The 25,301-nt window shown below is 42.5% G+C and overlaps 1 protein-coding gene across 2 annotated transcripts in view; it reads right to left on the bottom strand.

The window, feature by feature from the left end:
* Positions 1–23,110, bottom strand: part of LOC110526935 (neural-cadherin) — a 192,279-nt gene extending 169,169 nt beyond the window's left edge. For both annotated transcript variants that reach the window (XM_036980609.2, XM_090238425.1), the window contains exon 1: positions 21,836–23,110. In XM_036980609.2, the coding sequence (XP_036836504.1) occupies positions 21,836–22,841 (1,006 nt within the window). In that variant the 5' untranslated portion in view covers positions 22,842–23,110. The remainder of the gene's footprint in view (positions 1–21,835) is intronic.
* Between the last annotated feature and the right edge of the window lie 2,191 nt (positions 23,111–25,301).

Here is a 25,301-nt window from a genome sequence, read left to right as displayed (position 1 = left end):
ATGAGAAGTGTGCAGGAGGGCATGAGACAAAGGAATGTGTGGTATCGGAGGAGAAAGTTGTGTGTGCTAGTTGTGGGCGTGCCAATGGGTGAGAGAAAGGCAGGTTGAGGTTGCCCCAGTTAGAGTACTACAGAAAGATGGTTACAGGGTGAGGGACACAGAGGATTCCTGTGAGTAGGCAGAGACCAAAGGAGAGTGATGGGAAGAATATGTGCTTCAGTAAGGTGGGCTTTTTAGCATTTATAGCCATGGTTGTCAATTGTACTGCAAAAATGTTTCGGAAGTCACAGAAAATAGAGGTTATGATGGGGATTGTGAGGATGTGGGGTGCAGGGGGTGCTGAGTGGCAGGGTTCTGTCCTCTCAGACCGTTGGTCTGGCGTAAGATTGGGTTAAATAGTGGAATGGGGTAGTGTTTTGTTTTTTATAGAGGGCTAATATTTGGCAGGGCAATTTTCCTTTTTCTTTACACAATTCTGTATTACGCATCAAGAATTGAATGTACAGTAGGTAGGTCATGAATGGCCTCACACACCAATGTTGCCAACAATTTCAACATGTAGCTACTGCTCCATGCTCTCTGGTCAAATGTACATTTTGTCAGAAGTGGGTTTTTATACACATCTGGGAAAAGGGGGTGTTCCATGACGCAGACGTAATGTCTGTGCTCACGGGGGCATGGCCACTGACTGATCAGAAGTTACTATGAAAAACAATTCTCATTTAGAAGACTAAAATCACATTGTTATCTTTCCAAAATCATTCTTATACTTAATAATGTATTTTATATAACATTCAGATGCAAACCCCATAATTAAGAAGTGTATACAAACAATAATGTGGTTATACTGTCTTTTGTGATGTCACAAAATTAAACAAATTCAACGTGGTTGTTCTTTGATTTCCCATCAACCACCTACCACCTTCTCTAAAATAGGAATATTGATCCATTCTCCAATTTTGGGAGGTAGGAGTGTCTTTGTTCTCCATAGGTTCTCTCCCTCAATACTCCATGGCAGTGAAGAGAGAGATTCTGCAAGGAATTTACGACCTGTCGTTAAGTCATAAAACTGTGGAGAGAGAGAGAGAGAAACCTCTCCAACCAAAAACATAGAGACCCAGAAAACCTGAGTCTATGCCTTCACTATGGTGAATCACTAAAACAATACAGAAATACACTACGTAAAAAGAAGGAACAGCACGTCAGAAATCAGCTCAATGTAATTGAAGAATTCATAGACTCTAACCACTTCTGGGAAAATTGGAAAACACTAAACAAACAAAAACACAAAGGATGATCTATCCAAAATGGAGATGTATGGGTAAACCACTTCTCCATTCTTTTTGGCTCTATAACCAAGAACAAACAGCAAAAACATACACATGATCAAAATACAAATCTTAGAATCAACTATTAAAGCCTACCAGAAGCCACTGGATTCTCCAATTATATTGAATGAACTACAGGACAAAATAAAAACCCTCCAACCCAAAAGGCCTGTGGTGTTGATGGTATCTTCAATGAAATTATCAAATATACAGACAACAAATTCCAATTGGCCATACTAAAATTCTAACATCATCCTTAGCTCTGGTATCTTTCCCAATATTTGGAACCAAGGACTCATCTCCCCAATCCACAAAAGTGGAGACAAATTTGACCCCAATAACTATCGTGGGATATGCGTCAACAGCAACCTTGGGAAAATCCTCTGCATTATCATTAACAGCAGACTCATACATTTCCTCAGTGAAAACAATGTACTGAGCAAATGTCAAATTGGCTTTTTACCAAATGATCATACAACAGACCACATATTCACCCTGCACACCCTAATTGACAAACAAACAAACAAACAAACCAAAACAAAGGCAAAGTCTTCTCATGCTTTGTTGATTTCAAAAAAGCCTTTGACTCAATTTGGCATGAGGGTCTGCTATACAAATTGATGGAAGGTGGTGTTGGGGGGAAAACATACGACACTATACAATCCATGCACACAAACAACAAGTGTGCAGTTAAAATGGTCAAAAAACACACATTTCTTCCCACAGGGCCATGGGGTGAGTAGGGATGCAGCTTAAGCCTCACCCTCTTCAACATATATATCAACAAATAGGCGTGGGCACTAGAAAAGTCTGCAGCACCCGGCCTCACCCTAGTAGAATCTGAAATCAAATGTCTACTGTTTGCTGATGATCTGGTGGTTTTGTCACCAACCAAGGAGGGCCTACTGCAGCATCTAGATCTTCTGCACAGATTCTGCCAGACCTGGGCCCTGACAATAATTCTCAGTAAGACCAAAATAATGGTGTTCCAAAAAAGGTCCAGTCGCCAGGACCACAAACACAAATTCCATCTAGACACCGTTGCCCTAGAACACACAACTGAAACATCAGCGCCACAGGTAACTTCCACAAAGCTGTGAACGATCTTAGAGACAAGGCAAGAAGGGCATTCTATGCCATCAAAAGGAACATCAAATTTGACATACCAGTACTAAGAAACTGCATGGAGAATTCTGCAAAAATATCTTCTGTGTACAACGTTAAACACCAAATATTGCATGCAGAACAGAATTCCGGGCTAATTATCAAAATCCAGAAAATATTCTACAACCACCTAAAAGGAAGCGATTCCCAAACCTTCCATAACAAAGCCATCACCTACAGAGAGATGAACCTGGAGAAGAGTCCCCTATGCAAACTGGTCCTGGGGCTCTGTTTACAAACACAAACAGACCCACAGAGCCCCAGGACAACAACACAATTAGACCCAACCAAATCATGAGAAAACAAAAATATAATTACTTGACACATTGGAAAGAATGAACCTGTTTGGGCTAGGGGGCAGCATTTTCACTTTTGGATGAAAAGCGTGCCCAGAGTAAACTGCCTCCTACTCAGTCCCAGATGCTAATATTATTATTATTATTTTACCTTTATTTAAACAGGCAAGTCAGTTAAGAACAAATTCTTATTTTCAATGACAGCCTGGGAACAGTGGGTTAACTGCCTGTTCAGGGGCAGAACGACAGATTTGTACCTTGTCAGCTCGGGGGTCTGAACTCGCAACCTTCCGGTTACTAGTCCAACGCTCTAACCACTAGGCTACCCTGCCGCCCCTTATTAGTAAGGTATAGAAAACACTCTGACGTTTCTAAAACTGTTTGAATGATGTCTGTGAGTATAACAGAACTCAAATGGCAGGTAAAAACCTGAGAAAAAATCCAAACAGGAAGTGGGAAATCTTTTCAACTCAGCCCCTATTGAAGATACAGTGGCATATTGGTTATGTAGCACTTCCCAAGGCTTCCACTAGATGTCAACCGTCTTTAGAATGCTGTTTGATGCTTCTTCTATGAAGGGGGGCTGAATGAGAAGGGAATGAGTCAGAGCTCAGACAGCAGTCACGAGCTCAGTCACACACATTCACATGAGAGGTAGCTCCCGTTCCATTGCTTTTTAACAGACAATGGAATTCTCCGGTTGGAACATTATTGAACATTTATGATAAAAACATCCTAAATATTGATTCTATACATCGTTTGATATGTTTCTACGACCAGTAATGTAACTTTTTGGAATTTTTGTCCGACCTTTCCGCTGGAAGTTGCACGCGTGTTTCGATTTATTTACCAAACGCCTTAACAAAAGGAGGTAAATTAACTTTATCGAACAAATCAAACATTTATTGTGGAACTAGGATTCCTGGGAGTGCATTCTGATGAAGATCAAAGGTAAGTGAATATTTATAATGCTATTTCTGACTAATGTTGACTGCGCAACATGGCAAATATTTATTTTGGCTGGTTTGGGCTCTGAGCTCCGTACTCAGATTATTGCATGGTATGCTTTTTCCGTAATGTTGATTTGAAATCTGACACAGCGGTTGCATTAAGGAGAAGTTTATCTAAAGTTCCATGCATAACAGTTGTATTTTCATCAACATTTATAATGAGTATTTCTGTAAAATGATGTGGCTCTCTGCAAAATCACCGCATGTTTGGGAAGCAAAACATTACTGAACATAACACACCAATGTAAAATGAGAATTTTGGATATAAATATGCACTTTATCGAACAAAACATACATGTATTGTGTAACATGAAGTCCTATGACTGTCATCTGATGAAGATCATCAAAGGTTAGGGATTAATTTGATCTCTATTTGTGCTTTTTGTGACTCCTCTCTTTGGCTGGAAAAATGGCTGGGTTTTTCTGTGACTTGGTGGTGACCTAATATAATCGTTTGTGGAGCTTTCGCTGTAAAGCCTTTTTGAACTCAGACGCTGTGGCTGGATTAACGAGAACTGTATCTTTAAAATGATGCCTAATACTTGTAGGTTTGAGAAATTTGATTTATGAGATTTCTGTTGATTTGTATTTGGCGCCCTGCAATTTCATTAGCTGTTGGCGAGCGGAACCCCGTTCCCAGACAGGTTAACAAAAAAACGGAGCAAACTAGAATGCTCTTTGGCCCTAAACAGAGAGTACACAGTGGCAGAACATCTTTACCACTGTAACTGACCCAAACTTAAAAGGAAAGCTTTGACTATGCACAGACTCAGTGAGCATAGCCTTGCTATTGAGAAAGGCTTCTGTAGGCAGACCTGGCTCTCAAGAGAAGACAGGCTATGTGCACACTGCCCACAAAATAAGGTGGATACTGAGCTGCACTTCCTAACCTCCTGCCAAAAGTATGACCATATTAGAGACACATATTTCCCTCAGATTACACAGATCCACAAAGAATTCGAAAACAATCCCAATTTTGATAAACTCCCATATCTATTGGGTGCCATCACAGCAGCAAGATCTGTGACCTGGTGTCACAAACACCATTGTAAATACAACCCATTTTTATGTTTATTTCTTTTCCCTTTTGTACTTTATTTGTACATCGTTACAACACTGTATGTAGATATATGACATTTGTAATGTCTTTCTTCTTTTTGAACTTCTATGACTGTAATGTTACTGTTACGGATACAGGTATCCTGTGTCTTGTGTGTGTGTATCCTGTGTTCTTTTCTCTCCTTCTCCCCTCACAGGTGAAAATGATCACTCCCCAATCAGTCACCAATCCAATCATCAATCAGAAGACACACCTCCTCCTGTTTCCTACCCTATCACAGTTCCTTTCCCTTGGTTTAAAAACCCCAATCAGTTGTTTGCTCTACAGCTCAATCTCTCTGTAAATGCCATGTCTGTAGGGCTCTGTGGGGGTCACTCGCTCGGTGTGTATTAACCTCGCTTTTGTTTGAGCACCTCCATAGCACTTTGTTGTCACCTGTGAGAATTGTTTTTGGTTATGGTGTTTGTGTTTGATTGCTGGTGGGAAAAGGGGAAACCAAGACAAGTCGTTTATGGGCATACACTACCCGTAGGTAGACTTTGTTAAATACACTAGTTAGAACTGGGCGGACCACCCACTGTATTTTTGGTTAGTTAGCTGTTGTTAAAGTAGGCTAGTCTAGTTTAGGGGGTTTTTGAATACTTGTTTCTTTCCTTGGGTCCAGCTCAGCCCCTTTTCCTGCCCCCCCCCCCCCCCCCCCATTACCGTGTGTTTACAAATAAACAAAAAAGGGATTCGTAACAGTTACTGTTCATTTTTATTGTTTATTTCACTTTTGTATACGATCTACTTCACTTGCTTTGGCAATGTTAACATGTTTCCCATGCCAATAAAGCCCCTTGAATTGACAGAGAGAAGGGGGGGCTATGACTTGGATTTGAATCTCTGCTTCACAAGCAGCAATAGATCTCTGCTTTCAGGCAGCCTCCTAGAGCGCATCCGTCAACATTCCATTTGGCAGTTGGGACAGAGCGCCCGGTAAACTACAGAACAACACAGCTGAAAAACAATTACATTTTTAATATATTTTTTTTACTGCTAAGTGGTAAGCCCTGTTCTCCTGCATTCTTGTTTTACTTTTGTAAGAAAAGCGACCGTTTGTCACGGAGAAGAACAACAAGGAAAGATTTGCTAGCTATCTACTCTAGCTATACATTTCGCCTATCCCTGCTCCCCCACAACACTCATTCTGATGTTACACCTCTCAAACCCCTTTTTCAATTATTTTTTTTGCAGGAATCTTCTAGCTTGGATGGAAGGATGGAGGAGGGAACAAAAATAAGGAGCACAGTAGCTGTCCAGCCTGCTATCCAACTAGAAATGTAAATGTTTTGTGGTCCATCTCTCTCCATCTGACTGCCAGATTGCTGAGGGGCAACATAGTCAATGTACTTGCTAGACTAAGTCAGACTTATTGAAGACCTTGGGTAATGGTTAATCATGATTCGTCTCTGTCCTTACAGTTCCCGAAACATGTCAATGACCTGACGTCTGGCCTCTACAGCAGTGCTTGGCCAGCCACTCAGTTACCACTTATCTATTTTACCACATTTCAGGGAAAGGAGAGAGCAGAACCTGTTTATGTTATTGTTGGACATAAAAAAACATTAACATAAAAGTGATTTTAATTTTTGAAATCTGTTCCAAACTATTCCCATGCATAATAGAGAGATGTACAGTGTGAATGTATACAAATGTACGCAAGGTTTGAAATTATTCTGTTGTGGTTAAATGTTTTATCCTTTTGGGCTTCTTGTGGTCAATTTGCAGATGACAAATTATTTGTAATTATGTTCCGGCCCCCCGACCATCCGCTCAAGACAAATCAGCCCGAGGATGCATCTAGTTGATGATCCCTGCCATAGGAGTACCATTTGAAGAACCCTTTGGTTCCAGGTAGAACTCTTTCCACAGAGGGTTCTACCTGGAACCCAAAAGGTTTATCCTATATGGGACAGCCGAAGAACCCTTTTGGAATCATTTTTTCTAAGTGTAGTGTAAGTGGATCCAATGGAAATAGCACTGTTTCTAAGAATATAAGATTGTAAAGCAAATCAGATCCTACTTTAACTCGCCTTTTTTTCCCAGGTGCAAAACCCTTGTGTCCTGATTCAACAGACACCTCCCTTGGTGAGTCCTGTTCTCCCATTTCTCTCTTACTTGTTCTCCCTGTTGCTCACTCAAACACGTATGCAGCAGCAGAGGAGAGGAATTACACCCATGACTAACACTGTTTGCTGCAGGAATGATATGACAGGCACATAGCTTTTGAACAATATAATATTCCGTCTCTTTATTGCCTCTCTACACATACTTGCATTTTTGTATTTAACGTTCTTTTTTCAACAAAATGTTTTAGGAATAAGCAGAACTTGACCATTTAGAGAGGAGTTCAATATTTTCATTATCCAACCGTCTAATTTTGATATCCTTTCTTCAAATGTTTCAGATTGATGACCAATGAATTTATGTCCCACTTCAATATGAAAGGAGAAAACATGCCTTTGCTACCACTTTTAGTAGATTCCAACTGTTAAATATATTTTACTGTGCGTTACTATTTTGTGTCCTGCAAGCATAATTTTTATGCTTACAGTAAGTGCCATGAAACGCAAGAGAACTCAGGAGGTTGATTTGTAGCGGGCCCTCTTGAAAGTCCCGAAATATGCCCGTGTTGGAGAAGGACGCAAAGTATGTACATGAGCAAGTGGCTCTTTTTTAAAAGACATCTCTAAGCTATAACTGCCACAAAATTATTCAACTAGTACCACGGAAATACTTTTAGCCAGCCGAGTCCACGTTTCTTCAAGAAGGTCCTTTAGTTTGTTTTTAAAATCTAACATTAATAAGGTTGTAATGGCTGATTCTCTTCACTGCAGATCTGACCCGTCACACAACTCTTCAAGAGGGCCGCTACGCTCCAAATTGCCTTCTGTGCTCAGATGTCACGACTTCCGCCGAAGTTGGTCCCTCTCCCTGTTCAGGCTGCATTTGGCGGTCGACGTCACCGGCCTTCTAGCTATCACCGATCCATTTTCCATTTGTTTTGTCTTTGTTTTCTACACACCTGGTTTCAATTCCCCTCATTACATTTTCATTATTTAACCCTTTGGTTTCCCCCATGTTTGTTTTATTGTAAGGCTGTATCTGATGGCTGGTATTATTTGTTGCCGGGTTTTGTTACGCCCGTTTATTCGTGGTACCGGTATTTTTCCTGCATCATAGTATTTTGTTTGTACTGGTGTTTTTCTTGAATGAAATACCTTGTTCACGCATCTCAGCTCTCCTGCGCCTGATTCCTTTCACCAGTCACCCACAGCCTTGACATCAGAGGTCCTTGATGAGGATCTACCCCATCATACCACTCTTATTAATCATTAATCCCCAAATATTATATACTCACAGTATTACTATGCATGCAATTTATGTGGGTGAATTATGAAACAGTTATTGTATGCAGAAGCCATTGTTTGATCTATTTTAAATGTAATAATATTGTGCAGATTCATTTTAATTGCTGACTATGGGAAACAAATAGAAATGGAATGAACAATGTTTTCAATATCCAACTTCATCCTCTGCAATACTTTTTACAGTAAAGGTGCTATCTAGAACCTAAAAGTGTTATTTGGTTGTCCCATAGGAGAAGTCCTTTGAAATGGGTTTTACCTGGAACCAAAATGGCTTCTGCTTGGAACAAAAAGGGTTCTTCGATGGGGACAGCCGAAGAATCCCTTTGGAACCTTTTGTTCTAAGAGTGTAGGTAATAAGCTGTAGACAGGCGGTCATTACCAGGTTATGATGAGGTCTTAACTATGACCAGCAGGCTTATACATTATAGCACATAGTGGTCAGAATTACCAGTTTGCGACCAGAATAAGACGTCATAAAAAGATGTCACGCTGACGTATTTTCAACCAGGTTTTTCCCACTGGGTTGGAAGAGATTTCCAAAATTAGAATCACTTGGAGCTGATTTGCTGGTGTTTTTATAGTCTTATGTCCCCCCCCCTCCCAAAATAAAAACATTTTAATTTTTTTCTCCGAAAAATAAAAGCGAATAAAATACAATTTGCCAGTTGGGGAACTGCGATAAAGGCTCAACATTTCTGACACAAGAACTTTGTTGGAGCCTACGACCACACGTAATCAAATCCCTGAGCTGACAAGGTAAAAATCTGTCGTTCGGCCCCTGAACAAGGCAGTTAACCCACTGTGTTCCTAGGCCGTCAATTGAAAATAAGAATTTGTTCTTAACTGACTTGCCTAGTTAAAGGTTAAAAAAAATGGTAGTTATTCGGCAGAACTAGACCCTGTTACACTGAACGAGTCAAGACATCCGACAATCTTTTACGACCTAAGAATTTTCCCACAACGTGGAAATTTAGTCTGGGATGGCAAAATCGTGGCATAAGATGGCTAACATCATACCATCTGTACGGCCCTTTAACATGAGTACCCTACACTCCACACTACAGCCTAGTGATCCCTGTTTTGATGGGTCTGATCAGGAGCAGCCTGTGATGTCAGAGGGCTGTGTTCCGCTGGCTGTTTGACGAGCCCTCTGGCACGTGGAGGTCTGCTCTCCTCTTCTCCTTCCAGACCCAGACTCCACAATACTGCAACTGTCATAACTTCTACTGAATTTGATGCCTCTCCTTGTTCGGGCGGTGCTCGGCGGTCGACGTCACCGGTCTTCTAACCATCATTGATCTATGTTTCATTTTCCATTGGTTTTGTCTGGTCTTCTTACACACCTGGTTCCAATCCCATTCATCAATTGTTGTGTTTCCCCTCATGTCCTTGTCAGAGATTGTTTATTGTTATGTTCATGTTTTATGTATTGGTGTGCGACGGGTTCTTGAACCCACATTTATTTTATTATGGACTTTAGTTTTGGAGTTTGTTTTAAAGTTATTAAAATACTCCAATTACACCAAGTTTAATTCTCCTGCACTTGACTTCCCTGCCACCTACATACACGACGTGACAGCAGCCTGCTGCTGTTCCAACTCCACTAATTGAAGAGAACTCTACCTGCCCGAATGCATAGTGACAACTTTAAAGTTTGGTGGAGGAGGAGGGAGAATAATCTACTCCTTTCTCTCCTTCTCCAGAGTCTCACCAGGTGCTCAGCAGAGACCAGAGAGCTCAATGTCTGTGTTCTGGGCTCGTATAAGGAACATTTAATAATCAATTTGAGGTTATATGCACCGTTCTTATGCTCTAGGACTGAGCGGTTGCTATGGGAATAGTTGACAACCCAAACAGACTATTTTTATCCTAATTAAGGTTGCTGTAACCTACACTATATATACCAACGTATGTGGCCACCCCTTCAAATGAGTGGATTCTACTATTTCAGCCACACCCGTTGCTGACAGGTGTATAAAATCGAGCACACAGCCATGCAATCTCCATACAAAAAAAACATTGGCAGTAGAATGGCCTTACTGAAGAGCTGACGGTGCCACGTGACTTTTAATGTGGCACCGTTATAGGATTGCGCATTTTCAGTTTGCCAAATTCCTGCCCTGCTAGAGCTGACCCGGTCAACTGTAGGTGCTGCTATTGTGAATTGAAAACGTATAGGCTCAGCCACTAAGTGGTAGGCCACACAATCTCACAGAATGGGACTGCCGAATGCTGAAGCGCGTAGCTCATAAAAATCATCTGTCCACGATTGCAACACTCACTACTGAGTTCCAAACTGCCTCTGGAAGCAACGTTAGCACAAGAACTGTTCATCGGAAGCTTCATGAAATGGGTTTCCATGGCTGAACAGCCGCACACCAGCCTGAGATCACCATGCACAATGGCAAGCTTCGGCTGGAGTGGTGTAAAACTCACCACCATTGGACTCTTGAGCAGTGGTAACGCGTTCTAAGGAGTGACGAATCACGCTTCACCATCTAGCAGTCCGACGGACGGATCTGGGTTTTGGGGATGCCAGGGGAACGCTACCTGCCCGAATGCATAATGACAACTTTCAAGTTTGGTGGAGGAGGAACAATGGTCTGGGGCTGTTTTTCATTGTTTGGGCTATGCCCCTTAGTTCCAGTGAAGGGAAATCTTAACGCCTCAGCATAAAATTACATTCTAGACGATTCTGTGCTTCCAACATTGTGGAAACAGTTTGGGGAAGGCCCTTTCCTGTTTCAGCATGACAATACCCCTGTGCACAAAGCGAGATCCATGCAGAAATTATTTGTTGAGATCGGTGTGGAAGAACTTGACTGGCCAGCACAGAGCCCTGACCGCAACCCCATCTAACACATTTGGGATGAATTTGAATGCCGACTGTGAGCCAGACCTAACTGCCCAACATCAGTGCCCAACCTCACTAATGCTCATGGCTGAATAGAAGCACGTCCTCGCCGAAATGTTCCAACATCTAGTGGAAAGCCTACCCAGAAGAGTGGAGGCTGTTATAGCATCAAAGGGGGGACCAACTCCATATTAATGCCCATGATTTTGTAATGAGATGTTTGACTAGCAAGTATCCACATAATTTTGTTCAGGTTCAGGTAGTGTATGAAGAGATAGAAGAGAAAAAATTGAAAGCCAGAAACAGTAAAATAACAACAGGCAGATTTAGACTGGTATGTTGACAAGGTGAAGTGCCAGTGTATGGAGGAATCGTGCAAGGACACAGGTGCTTCAAATGCCCTCTCACAGAGATGGCTTACTCACGCTGACTGACTGCATGTAGAGACTTATTGATAAAAGATTGAGAGTAAACCAAGTCTCACACACACACACAGAGATTCACAATAAAGCACAAACAAACTTCCTTGGGGAAAAAACTTACACTCCGTCCCAAGACTGTTTCAATACCGTATTTTTTGAGCTCTGAAAACACAGGCTGCTGTTTTGAAGGCAACACAAATAGAAGGAAATCTCCAGTGCCTCGTGGGGCCCTCCCTTTCTCCCTAGCCACGCCTGCGTGATGTGATGTGTGTGCCTCGTCTTCTATAAGATTGTTCACGCTGTGTCTTTTATGCTGAATGACGCGGAGCGACCATTAGTGACAGCTTTTGACATGGAGAGGTCATGCGCTAATGTAGATCTAGCGCAGACACACCATCAATCATGACCTTCCAGGCCAGCGAGGAGCGACTGCACCGACGTGGGGCTTTGGCTCTCTCAGACAAACGATCAGACGGCACGGTCATTGTTCTGCATTGGCCCATTGCTTCCCACCTCCTTGGCTGGGGAGACACGCTGCTCATTAGGCCTGGATAGAAATGGGAAGGAGTTGCAAAAACAGCCGCATTTGTCTATTGAAAGCCTAGATATTAAAACGCTGGAATGGCTGGCTGGCAACTCTCTTCCTGGAGAATAGAGTCGAGTTGAGGAGAGTGGAGGTGTGTAGAGGAGGTGAGAGGGGGAGAGAGGAATGTGGCATCTCTGAAAGGTCACTAGGTGCCTCCTATGCCTTCGTTTGTCTCTTTGATTAAGTCTGGCAATTAGGCAACTGTGCTGCTTGGCGCTGAGATTCAGTCGGCAGATTGTAAATAAACTAATCAGAGAGCAGGCAGATCCAGCGCTGAGGAGAGAGAGAGAGAGAAAAACACTCAGACACCCCGCCAAAGTTTGACTGCAGACAGATTGACGAGGCGATCGATGATTGGAGGGTGTATCAGAAAAGGAGAGAGCAGGATGAAAGACTGATGTGTCTGGCGAGGAAACTCAGCAAGGAGGAAGATGAGAGAAAAGAGAGTGAAGAGAGAGAAGAGAAAGAAGAGAGTGAAGGTTGAGGATGAGCAAGAACTAAGAAGGCAGAGAGGAATGGGGAGCCAACAGAGGAAAATATGAAATAACAAGAGAGCTGCAGCCAACTAGCAGGGAGAGCTAGACGGTAGAAGTGGACTGAGAGAAATGAAGTACTACAGTAATAGAGGAGAGGAGGTACTAAGGCAGAAAGAACTGTGGATAAGAAGACTCAGATTAACAGAAAAGTGTAGGAGGACAGAGAGAGCGAAAGAGAGAAGGATACAGCATGGCAAACATTGAGTTGCCTGGGAATTTGGCAGTGTGACACATGGGAGATGGGAGGGTGCCTCACTTGGACGGCCTTCTGATAGTTTACATTTCTGTTTCGACAAAAACCACGGCACCTTCTGATAATTAATCCACCAGAGGATTACCGTCATTCTGGCTGCGCTCTGCCCACTGCTGTCCCACTCACACACACAAACGTGTATTTTTGTCAAGCAAAACTTATTGTACTAAACTTACTACTACGCAGTACTACGCTAACAGGCTGACTACAACGCGAGCGTTACAAAATACATTTTGAAATCTGTGTTATTCAATTATTGCACCCACACTGCTCGCGCGCGCCCCAAGGGTCTGTGTTGCCAAGGGCTAAAATAGAAGTCAGTTCTATTTCTGACGCAGATTGTGCTGCAAGTCCTGAATCTCCGATCTCCTCATTTGTTTATAGAAGCAGGTACCCACGTGCCATCTTCTCATTGGTTATACCCACGTGGGTGACTGAAAGACGAACGAAGTCAGTTGCAGTAATGCACCTAATTTATGAAAGTAGCCAATCGCAATATAAAGTCAAGAGAAGAAAAGACCTGGAAGGAGGAGAGATGACTAGAAACGATTTGGTTGACAGTTTTATGTGTGGATTAATTGGCAGAGTAGAGGACCTTGTGCATTTCAGGTAAAATAACTCTCAGGTAAAATAAATCTTTATATCCCAGGACAAATTAGCTAACAACAGCAAGTTAGCTAAAAAGGACAAATTAGCTAGCAAGTGCAAGCTAGCTAGCTAAATTTCCATAAATGTTTAATACCCTGACCTGTCCCCAAATTAATATAATTGATTCAGAGTTTGTTTGATATTTTAACCTGCGTGTCGTGATCGCGTTTGGTGTTGGGGGACAAAAGACATTTATGCATGATGGCGCACGCGCGCAGCCAGTTTGGGTTCCATGTAAGAGTAATTTACAGTATATATAATATTCTGCCCATATGAACACATTTATTTTAGGCCATAACTGAACCAATATCTGTAGGATATATATATACACAATGTTCTGCCCTATATGAACGAATATACATACAATATTTATAGACATATTTAATGAAAACAATCAAGCACTATGCTTGCAGCCTAGGCATTATACATATCTGCCCGTATTTATAGCCATACATGAAACACAATGACATACACAACGTTGTTTCACATTCTTTAATAACCGACTGAGGAATACACAACATTGTTTCAGATGTTTTAATAACAATAAGGCAATAGGCTACAGCTCACTTCACAGATTCCCCGGGAAACTCAACGTATTGTAGTCTCACACTGACGAAAGAGCTTTCACCATAAAATATAACACTTGCTTTGAACACACACACACACACGCACACACACCACGCATGCACACACGAACACGCACCCACTCACGCGCTCACAGACATTCCATCAAATGCCACAACTGGCAAAGAAATGCAACGACACATTCCTAATTTGTGAAGGCATGCTAGATTCAGGGACAGAGAGTAGGGGAGGGACTGGGTGGTACTCAGCAACTCATCTGTTCTGTTCTTTTATTCCAACATTTATCTTCTTCATCCAAATCCAGAACTTAGTCATGGAGAGACAGGCTGGGTCAATGATGGTCATGGCCACAGCAGACGGCCAGAGCGGAGTGGAGCTTTGACGAAACGCTGTGTGATCTCTCAGTCAGAACCGTTGATCGCTCTCCCCGTCACTCACAGTCACTGTGGTGACAAGTGACAGTGACAGCCATGTCCGCTCCTACTGCGGTGGCCGCACGCCTGGCGGGGGGGAGCGTAGTCACGGCAACAAGATGACGGACAGGGCCTCATCGTGTGTGTGTGTGTGTGTGTGTGGTCTTCTGTCTAAGGTGAGCTTTTGCATATACAGTATGCACATGCCATGATTATGCACATGGAGGACATATATTTGGTGGCATGTCCCTCTCTCAATCTTCAGCACCTGCTTACGATTCATAAACTATGCACTGTTCAGTATATTCACACACACACTTCGCCATTCACTCCATTCCATAGCTTTGGAAAAGGGGGATACCTAGTCAGTTGTACAACTGAAAGCATCCAACTGAAACTTCCGCATTTAACCCAACCCCTCTGAATGAATATAACGCAAAAGAAAAGAAAAACATTCACCTCACATTTACCCCCCACAAAGCTTCCAATAAGTCCTGACAGCATTCTCTCCTTTCTTCCTTCGTCCCCTTCGTCACTGTAATCTTCCAGTAATTAAGTGTGTGTTGTTTTACACATCACCGCCATTCTAATCCTTCCACGCCGACTCAATCTACTGTAAGCAGACTGCTGGGCAATGGGATTTTAGAAATACACAACAGTGAGGGTATAAATATCAACTTTGGGTATGTATACTCAACTGAAAATCTATTTTCCTCAAGCATGTACGTGTTTTTGTGAATATCTGCTTGGAGATCACAATATGCAATTTAAGAGAAACGCATTATACAACTCTACAATAATTCTATTAGTCTTTAAATCTGCTGAGCTTGCTGTGCATGGTATGTGTGTGTGTGCATACATACATGTGTGTGAGTGTGTGTGTATGCATACATGTGTGTGAGCGTGTGTGTGTGTGTGTGTGCATGCATGTGTATGCAAGTGTGAAATGACTGTCTGAAGGATGAGATGAAACAGAGAGAATGGAGGAGAGAGAAAAGAGGGTGTGAAGTACAGACAGCGAGAAAGAGAGAGAGAGAGAGTTTGCAAACGTTCACAGGTATAAATTCTATTTACGCATCATACCAGGGTAAAGTATGTGTGAGCCGAGCGGGGCTATTTCCAGCAGGTGAGAATGTGTGCATCAGAGCATATGCTTGTCTCGTGTGCATACCCTACGTGGGTTTGGATGTACGCATCTTCGCGAATGTCTATGCGTGTTTGCACAGTGTGTGTACTTGTTTGTAGAGAGGGGGGTGGGAGGGGGGAGAGAGAAACTTAGTTAACTCATGTTTTGTACACGTGAGCAAGCAGACAATCTTCTGGTTCCCTGACAGCGTCAGGAAGCCTCCCATATGCTGTTTAATGTCCAGGCTCCTCCCCAATCAGATGAACAGTAACACCAGGAAGGAGAGGAATTAAGTCCTCGACAACCTATCACCTTCTGCTCAAACCCAAAACCCAGCTCCCTCTGTGTGGATCAGACAGTCAAACGCTATGGTGGATAGATAGATAGAGGATAATGGATGGGGAAGGATCAGATCCCCTGTGTATATAACACGTTTGGGGTTCTTATCAAAACGCAATCCGCGTCTGATGCAGCTGTCAGTTCTTTGTCAGTTTGATTGAGAGTTATGCCAGCTTCACGCGTGCTTCAGCAAGACAAATATGCACCCCATCATAGTGATGCCTTTGACAGTCATAGCATGTTCTGTATGAGAGAAAAGATCACACAGCCACTCAGGTCGACATGACAGACAGAGGTCTGATACAATGTGTTAGACAGCCGAGGGAGACAGCGAGAGAGAGTGTAATGTTTACTGTTCATTTTCATTGAAAGAAACACTTTTATTTATGATCTATTTCATTTGCTTCGGCAATGTAAACATACGTTTCCCATGCCAATAAAGCCCTTAAATTGAATTGAGCGAGAGAGAGTAAGAGGGGGAGGAAGAGTTGAAGGGAGAACGAGAGAAGGTGAGAGAGAGATAGTGGAAGGAAAGAGATGGAGAAGCATGAAAAAACATGCTATGATTGAGAGAGAGATACACAGAGAGATGTTTACCCTGACGGGATATAGAGATAGTAAAAAGGGCCACAAGGCAGAGAACGTTAAGACGGGAAGTCTGACGCCACACACCTGTTTGATCTGCACACGCGCTCCCCCTCTCCATCCCCCACGCACACATTAATTGATCCCACTGCAGCAATATCATGGAGACCATACATATCAAACAGGAGCCCATAGCCTCAACCAATATACAGGTGAAGAGGCCCACCATTTCCATATTACAGAGGTTCACACAGCAATTAGGAGGAGAGACTTCTCTCAGTGTGTGGAGACAGAGGGCCCAGGTCTGTGGGGCTGTGTGTTTTTGGGACCGCTTAAGTGGCTGAGACAGCCAGGATAAGGCTGAGGCCAGTGTTAGTGGATAACAGAGACAGACAGACAGCCAGACATAGATAGGGATAACCATATATGATTCAAGTGGTGCTCTGCTCCCCCCAACGCCAGATAATGGAAAGAGCCCAGGGTGATTCCCCTCAGACAAGCTAATAGAGAGTAGAGACCAACTCACCTGAGAAGGCTATTTCACCCCAGGCCAGCCAGTGGAAAATATGGAGCCTCTCACCCCAGCCGGAACGGATAACAGAGGAGAAAGTCTGACTGCCTATAGGAAAGCGAATGACTCTCTAACTCCAGGATAGCTATTGGGGAGCCAGGACCAACACCCCCAGGTATGGGAAACAGAGAGAATCAACTGACCAGTGGAGGTAGGAGAGAAGGGGACGGTCACAGGACTGTGCGCAGCACATTAATTAGCATGATATACAAGCTGCAGTAGAGCTCTGTTATCAAACCACAGCCTAGCTCACTCACTGGCCACCAGGAAGAAACGTGTGCATCACTGAGTGTGCATGTCTGTATGACGGTTAATAATGTGCAATACAATATGCTGTTTGAAGATATATAGCAGTGGCTGTTTGATCCTGATAAATAAAGTAATAACAGACAATATATTTTCATCTTCCATCTGTCTGACTCTGACTACATGGTCCTGCTCTCCTGTAGGATCAACCTGGTCTCAGAACATTTCGTACTTTTCTGTATGTAAATCCAAGACAATCCATTTAGTATGATATATTACGTTTGGTATAGTTACATACGATAAATGGTAACTTAATTTAATGTGAAAACTAATGGAAGGCGGCTGGTCGGGGTGGATTGATGGGCATATAATGTGAACTTCTAGCAAACCAAACGTTATCTAATTATCAACTTTGTATCACGCTCTGACCTTTGTTCCTTTATTATGTCTTTGTGTTAGTTTGGTCAGGGCGTGAGTTGGGGTGGGTAGTCTAGGTTATTTTTTCTATGTTGTATTTCTGCGTTTGGCCTGGTATGGTTCTCAATCAGAGGCAGCTGTCGATCGTTGTCTCTGATTGAGAATCATACTTAGGTAGCCTGTTTTCCCCATTTTTGTTGTGGGTGATTGTTTTCTGTTTTGTGTGTATTCACCTGACAGAACTGTTTCATTTCTTTCATTCACTTTGTTATTTTGTTTTGTGTGTTCAGTCTAATAAATTACAATGGACACTTACCACGCTGCATATTGGTCTGATCCTTCCTACTCCTCCTCAGACGAAGAAGAGATTCGTTACACTTTGACTCCTTACTATTTGTTAGCTACTTTGCAACTACTTAGCATGTTAGCTAACCCTTTTAGTTAAGTCTTTCCCTAACCCTATGTCACGCCCTGACCTTAGTTATCTTTGTTTTCTTTATTATTTGGTTCGGTCAGGGTGTGACAAGGGTGGTTTATTTAGTTTTGTATTGTCTAGGGGTTTTCTGGTCTAGGTGTTTATATGTCTATGGTTGCCTAGATTGGTTCTCAATCAGAGGCAGCTGTTTATCGTTGTCTCTGATTGGGAACCATATTTAGGTAGCCATATTCCTTGGCTATTTTGTGGGTTGTTATTCTATGTTTAGTTGCCTGTTCTGCACTAGCCATATTGCTTCACGATTAGTTTTGTTGTTTTGTTTGGTTCCGTTCAGGGTCCTCTAATTAAAGAGTTATGTTCGCTTACCACGCTGAGCCTTGGTCTCCTCTTTATGACAACCGTGACACCCTAACCTTAACCCTTTAACCTAACCCTAGCCTTATCCCTAACCCCTTTAACTCTAATCCCTAGCATAGCTAACATTAGTGAACTAGCTAACCATAGCCACCTAGCTGGAATTTTGTAACATATCATAGGTTTTTCAAATTCGGAACATACACTTTGCAAATGCATAACATATAATATGAATTGTAATTCGTAAACAAATCATACATAATGGGTGATGGCCATCCACAAATTAATACAAACCATACGAAACATAACATATCAAACTTAATTTAGTATCACGGATGTAGGTGCAGAATTATACGAAATGCTCTGAGACCAGGTTGCATCACCAGTGGGAAATATCACTGTGTGTTTGCATGATCTTTGCAATATCAAATGATCAATAAGGATAACCACAAATATGACTGCTGTGTGTGTGTGTGTGTGTGTGTGTGTGTGTGTGTGTGTGTGTGTGTGTGTGTGTGTGTGTGTGTGTGTGTGTGTGTGTGTGTGTGTGTGTGTGTGTGTGTGTGTGTGTGTGTTAGTCCACATGTACTCAATAGGGAGCTGGTCTAGTTCACAGATACTGTTACAAGTGAGGTCAACCGACACACTTCTCATACTTGATTAAAGCCAGCTGTTTTTCCTCATTACTGTGAATCCCCTGGCTTCTGAGAAACCTGCTCACAGTACACAAACCCAGACACGCAGAATCTACAGAAGGTTATGGACATCAGGCAACAGGACAAGCACACAGACAGACAGTAATGAAAACACCAAAGGCCGAGCTAATTAAATCACCAACCCTGGCAACAACTCATTCAGGAGTGGTTGTAGCTCGTCTCGGCTGCGCAGCGCATGAATGCCACGGAAAGATGCGAGTGGGCCATGGAGCAGACTGTGCGCGACAAACGCACGACTTTAAAGCCTATCTATTCCCTCGAAGAAGCGCACGAGTTCTCCAACAAACTGTGCTGCCACTCTAAATCCCAGAAATGAGAACGTGAATGAGATGGGATTACATGGATAATGCGAGCAGATGGAGCCAGGTCGAGCAGGATCTCCACTCAAAAAAGATTAGACTCGACCGCATGGCATTCCGGTTCCCCTAGCACAGAGCACAGATTTGTCCAAATTAAACACGGGTGTCTTCTGGAAAATTTGAAATCAAGTCTAGTTAGTTATTTGATCAGAAAAAAAATTGGTTAATTCCTGAACCACACAAGCATTTTAGGATTCATTCAATAATTTCACAACACTCAGCAAGGGAATTGAGAAAACGAGAAATTATGGGGGTTTTATTCACTCCAATGCATGTAAATAGGTCCCCATACTTCACATAGCCTAGAAATGAATGCAGAGCGCACCGGTTTTACACACACAGATGCCAAATTCCCTGTGCTCATTGTTGTAGACAGGCAACACTGGTTGAATGATCATCTGCATGAACACAGATATTATGTAATCCGCCTATCACTTCAGAACAGCTGGGTAAAATATAGCACGTTTTATCTGGCATCGTGCATGACAAATGAGCAATTGCCAAAAGGTGGGTTGTACTGCTGCCTTACAAAGGCAACTGGCAAATGTATTCATTTCAAAACCCAACCGTTCCTATGCACAGCCAATACTGTGGGCCTATGCTACCCTAATCTACAGGTCCCCACTCAAAACCAAAAAGCTCATTTACTGCATTTCTATACAATTTAAAAACTCTAAAATGCTATTTGGAGAACAGCAAAAACTAAAACACAAGCAAAGATTACCCCATCCATTGTTACATTGGTTGCTGTAGATTCATTCACATCAGTCGATCTACAAACACACAGCCTATTAGCTATACAATTCTCCGCCACACATTAACTCAGCACCGTGATTAAAAACTAGATTTAATATGTACAGAGGGCTCTGTTAGCAGAAAGGGTTTTTTATTAACAAAAGGTAAACAAATACATTTGCTATGCATACCTGTTTTGTTGTTGTTGCAGTTTTACAGCTAATTTCCTGCAATTCTGCACATTTTACAGTATGTGTCAGTTTGAGCTGCTGTGGCCAACACTAGGTTGAGCACTCATAACAATCTATGGTCAGAAAGGTTTACATACATTGGGCGCAGGATCACCAATGGGAGCAGTGCAGATAAAGGATATTATTGCATTAGAAATACCATTTTGGCTGTAGCCTGGCACTCAGAAAGTACACGAATGGAGCCATTTCTGCAGGTAATTAACCTACAGTATTGCAAAGCAAAACGGTACTCAGCATCGTCTGGATATGTGTGCAACAAAAGTTCAACATTCGCATTCTGCTAACCATTTCTGTCAAGCCGTCTACGCATACATTACAGTTCGCATCTATAAATCCAATGTATGCGCCACACAGAACGCACAGCAACTGCCGCTGCAACGCAATGCTCCAAGGCAAACTCCGCGTTTCATTGGAAATTAATGTACTTCTGGTGTTACAAAACGCAATTCAATGTCAGTGTGATCGAGGTGTTATGCACCACAAAAAAAACGATTTGAAACTGCCTCAGCAACGCAATCCTATAAATTAAACGCAGCGTTTCATTGTAAATGAATGTACTTCTGTTGTACCAAAATGCAATAACATTGTCGGTGTGATCGAGTCGTTAGAAACAGTAGCACCCCCACGCCTCCTGTAAATTGAAAATATCTGCACTAATACCAGAAAACATATGCATACAACAAATCGTAGCATAATGTGAAATAATGTACTGTATTATAAGCTTAACTTGTGCGTGTTACATTTTTCCAAGGGTAACTATTTGCAAGGCGCACGTCTCTCCATGCATAATTTACGCACTCGCGTGGTTTCAACCTATTGGAATCATGAAGGCAAAGCTGATGGTGTTTAATTAAACATGTAACCACAGAAACGAATACATTTTAAATCATATCATTGCACTTTAAAGCATGACACTTTTACAGAGAGGCTCTATGAGTTGTTTAGGTGCTCAGTTCTCCACATCGATTCAGTGGGCTCATTTAGACCAAACCGTGGCCCGTAATTACTTTACAGAGGCCCTTAAGTTGAAGAGAGAATGAATACAGTTATATATCATAATATATTTAATGCATTACGTTGAAGAGAGAAACAACATTGAAGCTGCAATATAAAATTGCAAAGGCACTCTCACCTCTTTTATCCTGAACTTTCACAGTAATCTCCACGAGAGGTTCCGTCTCCCGGTCCAGGCGCCGGGTAATAACTATATCTCCGCTGTCCCGACTCACGGTGACCGGTGAGCTGTCCACACCGGGATCCATCAACTCAAAGCTGGCAGCCTGAAACTTCACCGGGTACAAGTTCATTACAACAGAACCGATACTGGCATCCTCGGAAACATTTAGTACGATCGGCTCGCTCGACTCTAGCAGGGACCTCGACTTCCGAGGTTGTCTGCTATTCGGTTCACCATGGGATGGCGGTGGAACCGCTGGCCATTGCCGGGGATTAATCTCGATGTCAATACTCTGACTGGTCAGCGAGGGCCAGCCGTGGTCCATCGCAAACACGTTAAACTTTATGGGCGCGGTAAGACCCAATATAGAGTCCACAAGCAGTACATCTCCAGTTTTTGGAACCACATAAAAACTGCCATTTTTGGGAAGAGCAAAGTAAATTAGTTCAGCGTTTTTCCCGCTGTCTGTATCCTCCGCGGTCACTTTATACACCACAGACCGCAGAGCAGTGGCGTCGTCTAGACTCATTTTTATATCAACATTAGGGAATGTTGGCTCGTGGTCATTAGTGTCCAAAACATCCACTTTCACAGATGCAACTTCTGCGACCACATGGTCATTAACGGCGCAGCTTTGGCAGCACAGACCCAGGCTGAGCAGATACTCGGAGCGCTCCTCTCTGTCCAGGATGATCGAGGTTTTCAGAAGTATGTGTCCGCGTTTGTGGTGGGCAAATACCCGGAAATCTTCACTTCCGTCTCCCAAGAGTTTCAGATGCATGCCGGAGTTGGAGCACCATCTCTGCGCGTCAACTCGCTTCACAGGGATGCTGAGACCGTTTACTTTGGATCCAGGCTCGGAGTTCTCGAATACATGTCCATGAAAGAACGGTATCCTTTCCTCTGTCTTATTCCCAAGTACAGATGTCACGAAATAGCATATCAAAATAGTCAAAATCATGACTGTTGTCAGTTGTACCACACTGAGTGGTGTTATGCTTTCACTCTAGGACCATCAATCATTTCGAAAAACATATTTCATGTCCTCTAAAACTTCAGATGAATTCTAGTATTAAAGTACTATTAATTCACAAAAAAGCTGTTCGTTGTCCTGGCTTGATTCATTGCTCTAACTTTCGCAGTCTCCTGTCTCCACTCCAGCAGCAGTCTGCGTGCGTAACCCTCAGGATAATGCAGCTCAAGTGCGCGCCTCCGCTTAGTGTTTCTGACAGCACTAGCAGCCTCTGGTACTGGACAGCGCCGTGCTCGAGGGGGAGTGGCCTACAGTGACTCCTCAGGGAAGCCCACGTCACGTGATGCATGTCTATCAGTTTTTTATTCCAACACATAGTCTTCTTTCTGATTTCCACTCCGTGTCCAATAGCAATGACATGATAGTTAAAAACATACAGTAGCCTATCATTTTGACTCAGTAACCTAGATTTGTCATTGATATTTGAGGAATACATAATGACAAATATTAAAACTGAATCTAGTAAAGAAAGATGATTTAAACATGTTTAGAGTAACATAGCTTTAATATCTTATCCAGTTTACAGGACATTCAATATTTTATCCTCCATCATAAAAATGATGTAAAACACGCTCACACACAACAGCAGTACAGATACAAGGCCTAGATTCATTTGTCAGAATAGATTTGTCCACCCAAGTACACCCTAGCCACTCAGTTAAGCTCAGTCAAACAGGAAGGAAAAAAACTTTGCTAGAATCTCTTTAAAAACAAAATCTCTGTCATGCTTAAGCAGCAATAAATTTAACAAAACATATCAGGAAGATATAAAGGACAAAATAACCTAACCAGAGGTAAAAAAGGTATAACAAGAGGTATAAAACTGTATTTTTTTGAGAAGAATCAACAACAAGTGGGACACAATCATGAAGTGGAACGACATTTATTGGATATTTCAAACTTTTTTAACAAATCAAAAACTGAAAAATTGGGCGTGCAAAATTATTCAGCCCCTTTACTTTCAGTGCAGCAAACTTTCTCCAGAAGTTCAGTGAGGATCTCTGAATGATCCAATGTTGACCTAAATGACTAATGATGATAAATACAATCCACCTGTGTGTAATCAAGTCTCCATATAAATGCACCTGCACTGTGATAGTCTCAGAGGTCCGTCAAAAGTGCAGAAAGCATCATGAAGAACAAGGAACACACCAGGCAGGTCCGAGATACTGTTGTGAAGAAGTTTAAAGCCGGATTTGGATACAAAAAGATTTCCCAAGCTTTAAACATCCCAAGGAGCACTGTGCAAGCGATAATATTGAAATGGAAGGAGTATCAGACCACTGCAAATCTACCAAGACCTGGCCGTCCCTCTAAACTTTCAGCTCATGCAAGGAGAAGACTGATCAGAGATGCAGCCAAGAGGCCCATGATCACTCTGGATGAACTGCAGAGATCTATAGCTGAGGTGGGAGACTCTGTCCATAGGACAACAATCAGTCGTATATTGCACAAATCTGGCCTTTATGGAAGAGTGGCAAGAAGAAAGCCATTTCTTAAAGATATAAGCCACAAGCCACCTGGGAGACACACCAAACATGTGGAAGAAGGTGCTCTGGTCAGATGAAACCAAAATTGAACTTTTTGGCAACAATGCAAAACGTTATGTTTGGCGTAAAAGCAACACAGCTCATCAGCCTGAACACACCATCCCCACTGTCAAACATGGTGGTGACAGCATCATGGTTTGTGCCTGCTTTTCTTCAGCAGGGACAGGGAAGATGGTTAAAATTGATGGGAAGATGGATGGAGCCAAATACAGGACCATTCTGGAAGAAAACCTGATGGAGTCTGCAAAAGACCTGAGACTGGGACGGAGATTTGTCTTCCAACAAGACAATGATCCAAAACATAAAGCAAAATCTACAATGGAATGGTTCAAAAATAAACATATCCAGGTGTTAGAATGGCCAAGTCAAAGCAAAATCTACAATGGAATGGTTCAAAAATAAACATATCCAGGTGTTAGAATGGCCAAGTCAAAGCAAAATCTACAATGGAATGGTTCAAAAAATACAGAGGAGGCCAAGGGATGGAGGAGAAAACATAGCTGATTATTTTGATATCTATTCTAATACCACCTAGCACAGGAGAGTGTCAGGGAGAGAGCTTGACAGGCGGATAAAAACCCCCAGGGAGAAACACTTTCAATGCAGCGTTGAAGAAATGCCAATTTCACTTCTTTGCAAACAAAATCTAGGATCCAGCAGGTTGTAAATTGGCTCTGTGTTACCAGGATGTTTCAGTTTCCCAGCAAAGAGGCACCAATGCATGAAGACCCAGAGGACTGCCTAGCCCACAGCATCCATCCAGTTAAACAAACAGTAGCCCGTAGTTAACTAGTTAGGTATTAATGTCATGCAGCCCCTCTCTCCTCAGCTCTAACAT

The sequence above is a fragment of the Oncorhynchus mykiss genome, chromosome 6 (assembly GCF_057628025.1).
Source record: "Oncorhynchus mykiss isolate SJ-2025 chromosome 6, ASM5762802v1, whole genome shotgun sequence".
NCBI classification, from domain to species: Eukaryota; Metazoa; Chordata; class Actinopteri; order Salmoniformes; family Salmonidae; genus Oncorhynchus; species Oncorhynchus mykiss.
The sequence above is the reverse complement of the archived record's forward strand: the minus strand, read 5'-3'. Positions and strand labels throughout refer to the sequence as shown.